Source organism: Arvicanthis niloticus, chromosome 6 (genome assembly GCF_011762505.2).
Source record: "Arvicanthis niloticus isolate mArvNil1 chromosome 6, mArvNil1.pat.X, whole genome shotgun sequence".
Lineage (NCBI taxonomy): Eukaryota > Metazoa > Chordata > Mammalia > Rodentia > Muridae > Arvicanthis > Arvicanthis niloticus.
In genome coordinates, this window is record NC_047663.1 from 87,001,019 (window position 1) to 87,013,363 (window position 12,345).

Below are 12,345 nucleotides of genomic sequence, written 5' to 3' on the forward strand. Positions count from 1 at the left end.
AAAGAAAGAAAGAGAGAGAGAGAGAAAGAGAGAGAAAGAAAGAGAGAGAAAGAAAGAGAGAGAAAGAAAGAGAGAGAAAAGAAGGAAGGAAGGAAACAGGTAAAGTGTCACAAACATAAAAATGGCTAAGATACAGAAAGTAGTCCACTACTAAATGAACAGCTATTACAAGAGCACACTGTGTACATGAAGAAGCTGTGGCCAGAAGAAGGGCAGAAGGTCTCATCTCCTCCTATGAAGACTGTATCATTTAATGGGGGACACAAACAGGTACCTACAGTATAACCACAGACTATGCAAAGTACCACCAGATAATTCAAATGTCAGGATTCATTTAAGGATTATTCCACAGAAGCAGTACTATGCAACCAAACAAGATGTTATCTGCCACTACCACACATCAAAGGGTGGCCTCCATTCCACTTCTTGGGCTTATAGAGGTTTATCAACATAAGCAGAAGAGAAGACTGCTGAGATGTGACCTAAGTCAATCTGGCCAGAGGCTGCTCAAGGATGAAACCTTTAGTAAGCAGCAGCCTTTGCAGGGCAGTGGTGGCACACGCCTTTAATACCAGCACTTGGGAGGCAGGGGCAGACAGATTTCTGAGTTCAAGGCCAGCCTGGTCTACAGAGTGAGTTCCAAGACAGCCAGGGCTATACAGAGAAATCCTGTCTTGAAAAAACCAAAACAAACAAACAAACAAAAAAACCACAGCAGCCTTCAATAAATGTACTCACAGCAGTCTATACCAGTGCTGACAACAGAAACAGTGTGATAAGAATATGCAGGACCACGGTCCCCCAACTCTTCCTGGAACTGGAACACAGAAAAGAAATTGGGAAGAAAGGGCAAAGAGAGGCAGGCTCAAAGAGGGCAAGAAAGTGGCAGAAGGGAGACAGACTGGAAGAGGGATGGAAAGAGGAGTCAACAGGCCTGGAAATGCATTCTCCCCAGGATCCCAGAGTCCTTAAAACAGCTCTAGAACTCACAGTTCCAACAGCACTACCCAAACAACACATGTGTGTGGGTCTAGGAGTCTGTGGCAGTGGCCTAGGGAGTTTCCTGAACTAGCTCTCTACTTAAAGGACTACAGGAGTCAGGGCCATCCTTGTCAAATCTGAAGGACATTCAGCCTACTGCAAATTCTCAGGCAGATTATCTATTTGAGGCAGTCTTTCTAAACGGGTCAGAGTCTATAAACACATGTGGTTTATTTCATCTGGGCCCTGTTGAAACCCGCATCCATTTCTGCACATGTGGTGAGTCTAGCACCAACAGAGAGCAGTGAGTGGTAAGTGTAGACGCCCAATGTCTGGAGACTCACTGAACAATCCTACCTGCTGCATGAAGCCCAAGACAGGAGGAGAGTGGGAAAAACTGAACCGAAAAGAAAAGAGAAAGACAAACAATAATTTACCTGCATGGTTTCTTCCCTTTCCCTAGTTTTGCAGCCTGCCTATACTTCAATAGCTCTAAAAATAGCATTGAGATTGCACCTTCTTCTCTTTAGTCTTTATTACTTCGTCCACTTAGGAGCTGAAAGCAAAAGGGAAGTGACTCACTCAAGGTCTCTTAGCAGAGGGCAACGTTCCAATGGCCAATAACTCAGTGGAAGTGTAAATAGGCAAGTTTTGTTCATATTCATGAGGCAAAATTACCATCCTGAAACTTCTTTAAAATTACATGTACTTATTTGCTGGGATGGGGTGGCTTTACAGAGATTTCTTCTCTTCTTCCTCTGTGTGAGTCCTAGAGAATAAAACTTAGTAGTCAGGCTTGGTGGCTAGCACCTTTGCCTGTTGGGCTGTGTCCTTAAACTGTTGCAGCTTTTCGCTGTCTTTTCATGGGAGGAACTAGCCACCTGTCTGTCAATCTGCAGCTTCCTAAGGAATGCCTGTACATCAGCTCGTGCTCCCAACTTAATGTGATGCATAATGCAGTTTGCATTCTTCCCACTGAAATCCGCCAAACCAGACACACAGCCTGGTGAGCTCTGAATATTTCCAAAATGGATCACTGATGTTTTATCTCGCTAATAATAAAGTTGATTGTTACAGGGAAGTTTAGAAAACAGGTCCATAAAGTTGGCCCAGCACTGGGCCAGTAAAGCCATGAAAGCCACAGGACAATTAAATTATTCACTGTCAGCAACCATAAATTCATTGTCTCTTTCAAGAGTTCATTTACTGCTTTGCTGAGTATGGTGGCACAAACCTATAATCCCAGCACCTGGTGAGCAAAGAGATTGGAAGTTCAAGGCCAGGTTCAGCTACAAAGTTTCAGGCCATCCTGGGCTACACAAGGCCCTGCAAGAGGACAGGGAGCCATAGAAAGAGAGAATGTGTTAAGAAGAGAGAGAGGAGGCAGACTGATAAGAAGAGGGAGGAGTAAAGAAGGACTGAGGTGAGAAAGGAGAAAGTGGGGAAACAGAGAGCCCATGTAAGGTTTCTGTTAAGGTCAGAATCCTAGACACAGAATGCCAGGACAGAAGCACCTTTGGTAGACAAGGCCTCAAGTAGTCACAAAGACAACAACTGGGTTTTAAAACTTCACTATTCTGCTTTCGTCTTTCTCCTCCAACTATCCCCTAGGATAGCTAGGAACAGAAGCAAAGTGTATACTATAATAAATAGGTGTAGTCTCCACTACTGGTATTCCACAACCAATATGAAGTTATTCTCAAATATTTTAAACTATAACACATGTTGATCATAATTGAAACCAACCACAATGAAAAACAGGTATCAACAATTTGGAAAAACTGAAGCTACACACCTTAAAATTACTCAAGTAACATGCCATATACATAAACACAGTAAATCGGATCTAGCAATGGAAGCCTAGTCACTACAATTTTTGTTTGTTTAGGTTTTTTGAGAAAGAATTTTGTTTGGATGTTTTTGGGGAGGGGGTTGTTTGTTAGGTTTGGGGGGACAGGGCTTCTCTGTGTAGTTCTAGCTGTCCTGGAACTCACTTTGAAGATCAGGCTGACCTTGAACTCACAGAGATTAACCTGTCCTGCTTCCTGAGTACTGGGATTAAAAGCAAGTGCCACCATGCCTGGCACATTTTTTTATCACATTTCTAAGAATCCTACATTAAACCCCTTTTATGTCTTCATTAGGTGACACATCTTTAGTTTAATGGGAAATATTATCACACAAAGTCTAAACCACCCATCAGGATTTTATGGACACATGTGCTCTATCACTGAGACTGCACCCCAGCACTCAAAACAAAACTTTTTCAGTTATGAGCTTACAAAACCAGTAAATGTGGGTCAGAGTATTTCTTTAGTCATATGCTAAAAGCCATGCCTGGAGTTAGTTACACTGTATTTCTTCTAACTCTTTTGAAAACGAAGACATTTTGGTTATTTCAAGTGAATGTGTTTCAGTATGAAGCACTGGTCACTATGAAAGCAGATATACTGTTTATCTGTAAGAAGATGGAACATGTATGAAGACACTTTGCCAAAATAGAGGCCATCAAGATGGCTCAGCCAAAGGCACTTGATCATACATGCCAAACAAAGTGAGTTCAAGTCCCAGAACCCAGGTAAAAGCAGGAGAGGAACTTTGAAAAGTTGTCCTCTGACCTTCACATGCCCACTGTGGTGCATGAGTGAATTCACAATAATACATAAATAACAACTTTTTAAAGACATTTTGTCAAAATAACCCACTCTGAAAGCCCCCCCAAACTCTTATAACCAACAATTCAATGCTGAAAAAAAGGAAAAGTCCTCAGAACCTGAAGATAAAGTGATAGAATCCCTTTGAACACACACACACACACACACACACACACACACACAGAAACTTCCAGGTTCAATTTTCAACAATCCAGTTCTGCACATTGTGCAGAGTCCAGCAGACATGAGACTCTGTATTCATGCTACTATACGTCCATTTTAAAATGTGTACCTCAGCTCCCTGAATAACATCATCCACAGAAACCATGAGGCTATCCAACAGACTTTCAGTATCACCATTTATTATTTATAGCATTAAATGGGGGAAGTGGCTCTGATGTCACCAACCCTACCCAGTGGAATCACTGACTCAATAAGCATTTCACACTGGAGAAACTCTGACGGGGAAAACATCTTGCTAAAGTTCAGCAGATCGTTCACCTTTCCTCAATACGGTGGAGCAGATACTAGTTGTTACTTTATTAGTAGAGATACAAAGAAACTATCAAGGTTTTCACAGGAAGAAGCCCTTTGTATGTCCACTTGCAGAAGCTGATTTCCTCCCCAACTCTCCTGGGCCCAGTGTGATTTCCCTCACGTTCAAATTGGCAGGTAATACCAGCCATACTTTATTTCTTCCACCAATGAGCAAACTCTTTACTTTCCCAGCCATTCATAGTCCGGTTTCCAAAAACCTTTCTAGCACCAAGTCAGAAACGGGTTAGGGGTGTCCGGGGAGACCTGACCAGCCTGGCTATCAATGGTTTCTAACAGTAAAGTGATAGCTGCTTCTCCGTGGGTCAAGAACCACCACCCCCACCACCACCCCCACCACCACCACCACCACCACCACCACCACCCCCCCCCCCCCGCTTTTAAAAGAAGAGAGGGTGGCAGTGATGAGAGCGACCTCTTCTCCCTCTCCTCTCATTTCCCAAATGATAGAGTTATGGTTCCCTTTCCTGGGGGATGGAATTCAGAGTACCTAGGGCCTTGCTATACAAACATCCTTCACGGCAGGGTAGGAAACCCTTTGTCCAAGAAGCCTGACACCGCAGGGGCCCGGAAAAGAGGCCCCCTTATCCCGTACAGTCTCAGACTCATAGGCACCCACAACATCCCAGTCCAGAGGGGCCTATCCTGGCATCCACACAGCGGTAGCTTGGGGCAAGGATGCTGAGACCCACCCCCACCCCACACCCCCCTCCCCCCGCGCCTAGGTTACGGAGGCCGAAGCGGCTCCAACTGGTCTCGGACTCCCTCCCACCACCATCACCCTCGGCTTGAGCCCGGCTGGGAAGCGCGATGCAGGCCTGGCCAGAGGAATCCAGAGAAGGGAAAAAGAAATCCCCTTCTAAAAAGAGTGTGATGGCAAGGCGAGAGTGAGCAGTGGCTCCGGGAGGAGCCAGGCAGGGGCGCCCGAGACTGGCCGGAGCCCGGGAAGGGGAGGGGGGGTAGGGGCGCGGGGAGTGGAGGCCGGGCCGGCCCAAGAGCCGGAGGCGTCAGCAACAAGCCATAGCAGGGGGCCGGCCGGGCCCAGACGGCGGGGAACGAGGGCTGGCCTGGCGCGGACGCCGAGGTGGGCAGGCCCCCGGGCCGCCGGCCGGCCGGAAGAACTGAAGGCCAGCGGGCCGCACTCACCATGAGCTCGATGGTCTTGTCTTCAATTACCGAGTCGGGCTCCATGGCGGCCCCGGCGGCCCCGCCTCGCTTTCTCCGCTCAGCAGCGAACGGCCCGGGCGGAGGAGGCGGTGGCAGCGACGGCGGTGGACGCAGCTCTCGCACCCACTCTAGCTGCCAGCCCGCCCGGGCCGCCGGCAGCTCCGCCCTCCCACTCGGCGGACGCAGGACGCACAACGAAAACTACAACTCCCGGCAGCCGCGGCGGGTCGCGCAGCCTTGTGGGAGCAAGAAGCCTCTCGGTCCACTCTGCCAGGGTTCCGCCACCGGAGAGAGCACCTAGGGGAGCGCAGGGCTGGGAGTGTGGGACGTGCAGACCTTGAGTATCTAAGGCTTACTCAGTATAGGGCCTCGCGAGCGCCGCGACTACTTGTCCCAGAAGTCCTCGCGCGCAAGGTCTGCTTCCGGTTGGTCGTTCCTGACTTCCTGGCAGCCGGTGGCTGCCCAGACCCGGATGGAAACTCCGAAGCAACTCCTCACTTGTCTGAGATCTTTGCGGTGCAACCGATTTCCGCATATGCGCAGTGGGTGTCTGCAGTGCCCACAGGTCGTCTAGGTGGCATCGCGGTCGCTCCGTTGTGTGTTGTATTTGATAGGGACAGATGGTAGAGACAGGTGGGTCCCAGGTTGCACTAGGAAGTGTGGGAGGGGGCCCGCGAGCCGGAGGATGCAACCAAGGAAAGATGGGTATCTCAAGAGGAAAAGTTTGGAGATTGAATTGGGAAACAGGTGTATGGAGATCTGCTACACTGACTGGGAGGAGCTGAGCCACGAGAAAGAAGCTGTTCATTTTGAAGACATTTAATTTTAAGCATTCAGTTTCTACTAGTACTGCCCTAAACACTGGGAATGGCAGGCGAGACCTCTGTTCTCATGAAGCTCAATTCTAATGGGAAGACAGTAGATATTAACCAAGAGTTAGAAGTGCTATGACGAAGCCGGGCAGTGTTGGCGCACGCCTTTAATCCCAGCATTTGGGAGGCAGAGGCAGGCCGATTTTTGAGTTGGAGGCCAGCCTGGTCTACAGAGTGAGTTCCAGGACAGCCAGGGCTACAAAGAAACCCTGTCTCAAAAAAACAAAAAAAGAAAGAAAGAAAGAGAGAAAGAAAGAACAAATGCTATGAAGAAACACATCTAGAGACTTCCAGTGAACTCTAACTCCTTGTGACCTCCAAGTCTGTGCCCTCGATTCAAAAGCCCCCAGGAACACCCAGATAGTTGAACAAGGTGGGTTTATTTCTAGCTGAAGCAGAAGAGAACATACATCATGATGAATCATGGACGTCTCATTAAGAGACCTTGAGTAGTGTAGAGAAGGATTTGAAGGGACTCTGGAGCAGATACACACAAGAAGTGGGGATAATAAGATTGGACACTTCATTCTTATCTTTTGGGAAGTTATATAAGACTGAAACTAATCCAGTGTTTGGTGACAGCCTCTCATGTTAGCCAGATTCAAGTGTTGAGTCTTGTAGCTGTGTGACAAGGGCTTAGACAATGTTCATGTTTTATCTGTGTTCACAAATGATTGTAGAGTGTTCTTGTTTCTGTCTTGATCCATAAGATAAGGCCATAGAATGGCCTTGTCTAATGTTCATGGTCTGTGAAGTTGTTTATGTTTTACAGGAGACCTGGCAGTAAGAGCCAGGCTCTGGCTGTTATAAAGTATCTTGTGGGCCTGGCTCATTGTACCCAGCCTCTTCACAGTAGCAGTCACTGCTTTCCTGCTTCTCAAGTGTGTTTCAATTCTTTGCCCTTGTGAAGAGGATGACTTAGAACTCTTTCCATTCCCAAAGTGCAAGGCATTACAGTAATCTGTATGCATCCAAACCACAGTATAAATTCCCTGCACTTAGAGTTTGAAATTTTAGAATCTTATCTAGTGGCTTTCACCAAGAGATTGAAAGAAAAGCAGCTGGGAAAAGCCCAGAATTAGAGTTACTGCCAATACCTTGCTGTCTGGATTTCCCCAAACTCTCTTCCCTTTCTGGACTTGGGGCAGTCAGAAGTGTAATGAAGAGGTTTAGGTTAACTGACCTCTGTTTCAGTTACCTATTGCAACATAACCATTCCAAGGCATGGTGGCTTAGAATAACAATGGTTTATTATTTTATACAATTACGTAACTTAACCAAGCTCATCTGGACCAATGTGTTCTAAGCAGAGGTTACATATGGGGCTGTAATCAGCTGGGAACACCTTCAAAATGATTTCTCATCCCTCTGGGGCCTCTCAAGCTCCTGAAGGGTGGCTTGAAAAAAGACTAGAGCCATCAGCAAATGCTTATTCAGCTCTGATTGCTGCATTGGTCAAAGCAAGTCAGATGTCCAAGCCCATAGCGAGTGAGGGAAGTTCCATGAATACTGAAAGACTAGTTCATTGGAGTTCACCAATGTAACAGCCAGCCAAGATCTTGAAGATGCCAGCACCTTTCATATGATAGAGCATGTAGGGGGTACAGGATGAGTATGAACCTACCATGTGTTTGTTTAGCCTAGACTACCATATTCATTGTTTTAAAAATCGTCACACACTGAGTAGCACATGCCTTTAATGCCAGCACTCGAGAGACAGAGGCAAGTGGATCTCTGTGAGTTCAAGGCCAATCTGATCTGAAAAAGGAGTTCTAGGACAGCCAGGGCTGTTACACAGAGAAACTGTGTCACAAAACAAAGAAACAAAAGAAAACAAAAAACTCTGTCATATCCCTAACCTGAAGGCCCTGGGTTCAACACATAGCACTGCCAAAGTCAGTCAGTTCAAAGTTTTACACTTTAAGGGAACTGAAGAGACCGGCTCAGTAGCTAGGAGTGCTTTCTGCTCCTGCAGGCCTGATTTCAGTTCCCAGCACCCACACTGGGTAGCTCACAACTGCCTGGAACTCCTGTCCTGGAAGAACTCTGGACACCCTCTGGTAGTCCCTGCAGGCAACTGCATGCCTATGCACCTACCTCAGCACACACAGAGTTAAAAAATAAATCTCAACTTCACATTTAAAAATCTGTGTTTTAATTTCTCTTGAAAAATTAGAATATCCGACTTTTAAATCTGTGTGATAACAGCACAGAGTGGCTCAGTATCCGCTACCTTTCTTTCAGAAAGTGTCTTTATATAAGTAAGATTCCACCGTTGCCATCACCCCTTGTACTCTGTTACCTGTGTTTCAGTCCATTTCTTGCTGCTGTAATGAATATGTGAGAATAGATGACATATAAAAAAAAAAAAAAAAAAACCTAAGGCTGGGCTGTGGTGTGCATGCCTTTAATCCCAGCACTTGGGAGACAGAAGTAGGCCATCTCTCTGAATTCAAGTGAGTTCCAAGACAACCAGAGCTACACAGAGAAACCCTGTCTTGGGGTGGAGGAGAAAGAAGAAAAAAAAAAAAACTGGTTTAGTTCAAGCAAGAGCATGGTGCCAGTATCTGCTTGTCATAGGTCAGTGCCTATCACAGGGTCATTGCAGGCAGTGGTTATCACATGGCAAGATGCTAGAGCAAGCTAACCAGAGAAAGCTCACTCCATGGCCAATCAACTCTCTTATTAACCCATTAGTCTGTGAAGGGGTTAAATAATTGATGAGAGTAAAAACCCACATAACCTGACCCTCACAATGGGGACTCGGAATCTTTGGTGCCACATTTATACTATAGCAATCTGCATGCTTTTCACTTGCATACTAAATCCCTGAGGATATCTAAGTTTGCAACCCCTGGCATCAGAAAACCTCACAGTTTCCGTCCTTTAATTAAAATCATATGCTTCCTGAAAAGAAAAAGAAGACTAACATTATTGGCTTGGATTCCAAATGCTCAAAGGGATTTAAAAAAAGCATGTTTATGACAGAAGCCTTACATAAGCTGAGCCAAGGCTGACCTTGCTCTGGCCCCTTAGACAAGAACCTGGGTGTGCAGGAATTCTTATTGCTTCAGGCTTGGTGCTAGCTGGTGATCAGATCTGATCATAGACAAAGGCAGAAGAAAGTTGTAAGGCAGTTTCTGTCCAGAGCTTCAGACAGATCTGGGCCAAGGTTTGCAAGGCATGCTGACAGTGAAGAGGTGCAGATCTATGACCCTCAGCATGACGCTGAGGCCTTGACAAACATCAGAGTGTATACCTCAGACAACCATGGCAGAAAGCACATACCACACAGTGTAAGGTAACAGCCAGGGGTCTGATGTCACACTCCATAGTCAGATGTGTTCATTTATCTGCAGTAACCTATATGTGTGTCTGTTGGCAGTTGGCTCCAAGCCCACCCATTCTTGCCATTCTTTGAGATGCTGGAGCATGTGGACTGTGCTTCACTTCAGCAGCAGAGAACATGGGTGTGTCAGAATGAAGGGGCTCCTGGTCCTGCCTCTGCTGTACCTTCTTTCCTTATTGCTTTGATGGCCCAAGCAGCAAATGTCATACAGACTGGGGGGGGGGGGGGGGGCTCTGCCTGCTTGCCTGCCTGCCTGCCTGCTTGTCTGTCTGTCTGTCTGTCTGTCTGTCTGATGTGTGTTCATTCTCTATCTCCCTCTGTGTATGTGAGTGTCTCAGATTTGTTCTCTCTCTTCCTCGTCTTCTCTTTCTCCTTTTCCCCCAAACCCCGTTCTCAATATCAGCACCATGCCCAGCTGAAGTAGTCAGTTCAGTGCACCTCAGTAAGTTACCAGCTTCCCAGCCCCAACTTGCATTCCTTCAACAGAGAACAGAGCCTGCAACTCCTGGATTCCTAACCCTCAGAGACTATATGAGGTCATGTTTGTTCTTTCCAGGCTGTTATGAAGTAGATGTTACATAGCTGCCTATAGCTGGGGGAGCCCACTCATCTAAACAATAGACTCCAAAAGATCACTTCCAATCAAAATAACACAAAGTCTTGATAGAATTTATGACTTTCTCTTTTTATTTTTATCTGTTGTATATGTGTACAAATGTCTGGGCATGTGCATACACACACACACACACACACACACACACAGAGAGAGAGAGAGAGAGAGAGAGAGAGAGAGAGAGAGAGAGAGAGAGAGAGAGATGGATGCCCAGGGGAAGACATCAGGTGTCCTTCTCAACCGGTTCTTTCAGTAAACCTGAAGCTCACTGTCTAACCTCAGCTGACTGGTCAGTGAGCTTCTGAGGTGTGCCTCTTTCTACCCTGAAGTATATACAGCCATCTCTGGCTTCTCCAGCAGTGTAGGGGACTCAAACTCAAATCCTCTTGCTTTACATAGAATGCACTCTTACCCACCGAACCTGTCCCAGCCCCTTTCCTTTCCTGTGACTCTATGGACAGTTTTCGTAGGGTGGCACTTTAAAATAGTGTGCTTTGATCCATAGTGAATTTTAAAAATTCAAATATAAAGTGATGACTATACAGAGCTTTTGATTCAGTTCCTTTCCAACTAATATCTTTTGAGACCATTAGCAAAGAGTATTAAAAAGACAGATTAAAAGCAACACACTCAAATATTTTACCCATAGGATGAGATTATATATCTTTATTTATCTATCTATAAAATTCAGGGAAAAGATAACTGTGAGAAAGACAGTGCCTAATCAGGCTGACCAGTGAATTATGTATGTTAGTATGTGTCTATGTGTGCATCTGTGGAGGCCAGAGGTAAAGCCTGACATAGGTTGCTAGAACCTGAACTTAGGTCCCCTGCAAGAACAGTGCCCACTCTTAACTACAGAGCCATCTTTTCTGTACCAGGGAGATACATTTTAAACTACATAAGTAAAAACATTTCTATCAATCTGCTCCCAAATATGTACTGAAATTAATTTTTTTTCCCATGAGACAAGGCGAGAGAGTCACACGGGAAGAGGGAGAGACATCGTGATTCGAACTCAGGAAGAAGGGCACAGCTGCCTTCTGGAGGCGGCCACGCAAGGCGTGCGCCACCGCTGGCTTGCTTGAAATTAATACTTTTCAAACTTTTTAAGCTTATCATGTTAAATAGGACACCTGCAAATGAAAGCATAATTGTAGGTTGTCTAGAATCTACTGTGCCACGATAGCAACCTAATCTTGTGTATTAGCCAGAACTCAGTCAGAAGTTGGTTATAGCAGTATATGCCCATAACCCAACACTAGGGAGACAGAAGCAGGAGGACAGGGAATCCAGAGCCATTCTGAACACCCTCAGCTACATTGTGAGTTCAAGGCTAGCCACACCTACACAAGGCTATGTCTTGAGAAAAAAATAGGGGCATTAAGATGACCTCAGTGGGTAAAGCCATTTGCCACGAACCCTGACAACTGATTGCAGTCCTTGGACCTACACTAGACACATATACATATGAACACAAATTATTTTATGTGTATGAGTATTTTGTCTGCATGTTGTATGTATGCACACTCCATTCATGTCTGGCGTCCAGGAGCCAGAAGAGGACATAAGATCCCCTAGAACTGAAGTCACACCCAGGTTGTAAGCCACCACCCAGGTGCTGAGAACTAAACCCAGGTTCTCTGCAAGAGCAACAAGAATTCTTAATTGCTAAGTCACTTTTCCTGCCCCAATAACATTTTGTTCGATTTGGCTTTTTGGGACAGGACAGGGTTTCTCTGTGTAGCCCTGGCTTTCCTAGAACTCACTCTGTAGACCAGGCTGACTTCAAACTCAAAGATCCAGCTGCCTCTGGACCCAATAATGTTTCAAATGGAAAATTTAAAAAAAAAAGGGGGGGGGGAATCAAAGAACAGGGACAAACCAGAGTGTATCCAGGAGCTTTTTAAACTAGGAACTGACTTTGTGTCATTGCCTGGCCAGGCAAGCACTCTTAGTGAAGCCGTTGCCTTCACAACATGAGCTGGGTCTCAAGGTGCGATCATCGAGAAGGAGAAGTGATGTGTGGTACACACTGGCTCGGTGTGTCTTGCCGTTTGTGTCATATATTCTAGTTGAAGACCCTGTCAAAGAGCCAGAAACACAATGAGACCCAGGAGTCAAGAGAAGAAACCTTAAAGGAAGACTGTAGGA

The 12,345-nt window shown here is 45.9% G+C and overlaps 1 protein-coding gene across 7 annotated transcripts in view; it reads right to left on the reverse strand.

The window, feature by feature from the left end:
• Fbxw11 (F-box and WD repeat domain containing 11) overlaps positions 1-5,720 on the reverse strand; it is a 98,077-nt gene extending 92,357 nt beyond the window's left edge. For 4 of the 7 annotated variants that reach the window (XM_034504868.2, XM_034504865.2, XM_034504864.2 and 1 more), the window contains exon 1: positions 5,337-5,533. In XM_034504868.2, coding sequence (XP_034360759.1) covers positions 5,337-5,381 — 45 coding nt within the window. In that variant the 5' untranslated portion in view covers positions 5,382-5,533. Of the gene's footprint in view, positions 1-5,336 lie in introns of all 7 variants that reach the window. The other 3 variants (XM_034504866.2, XM_034504867.2, XM_034504869.2) reach the window with 3 other exon arrangements.
• Positions 5,721-12,345: the final 6,625 nt, after the last annotated feature.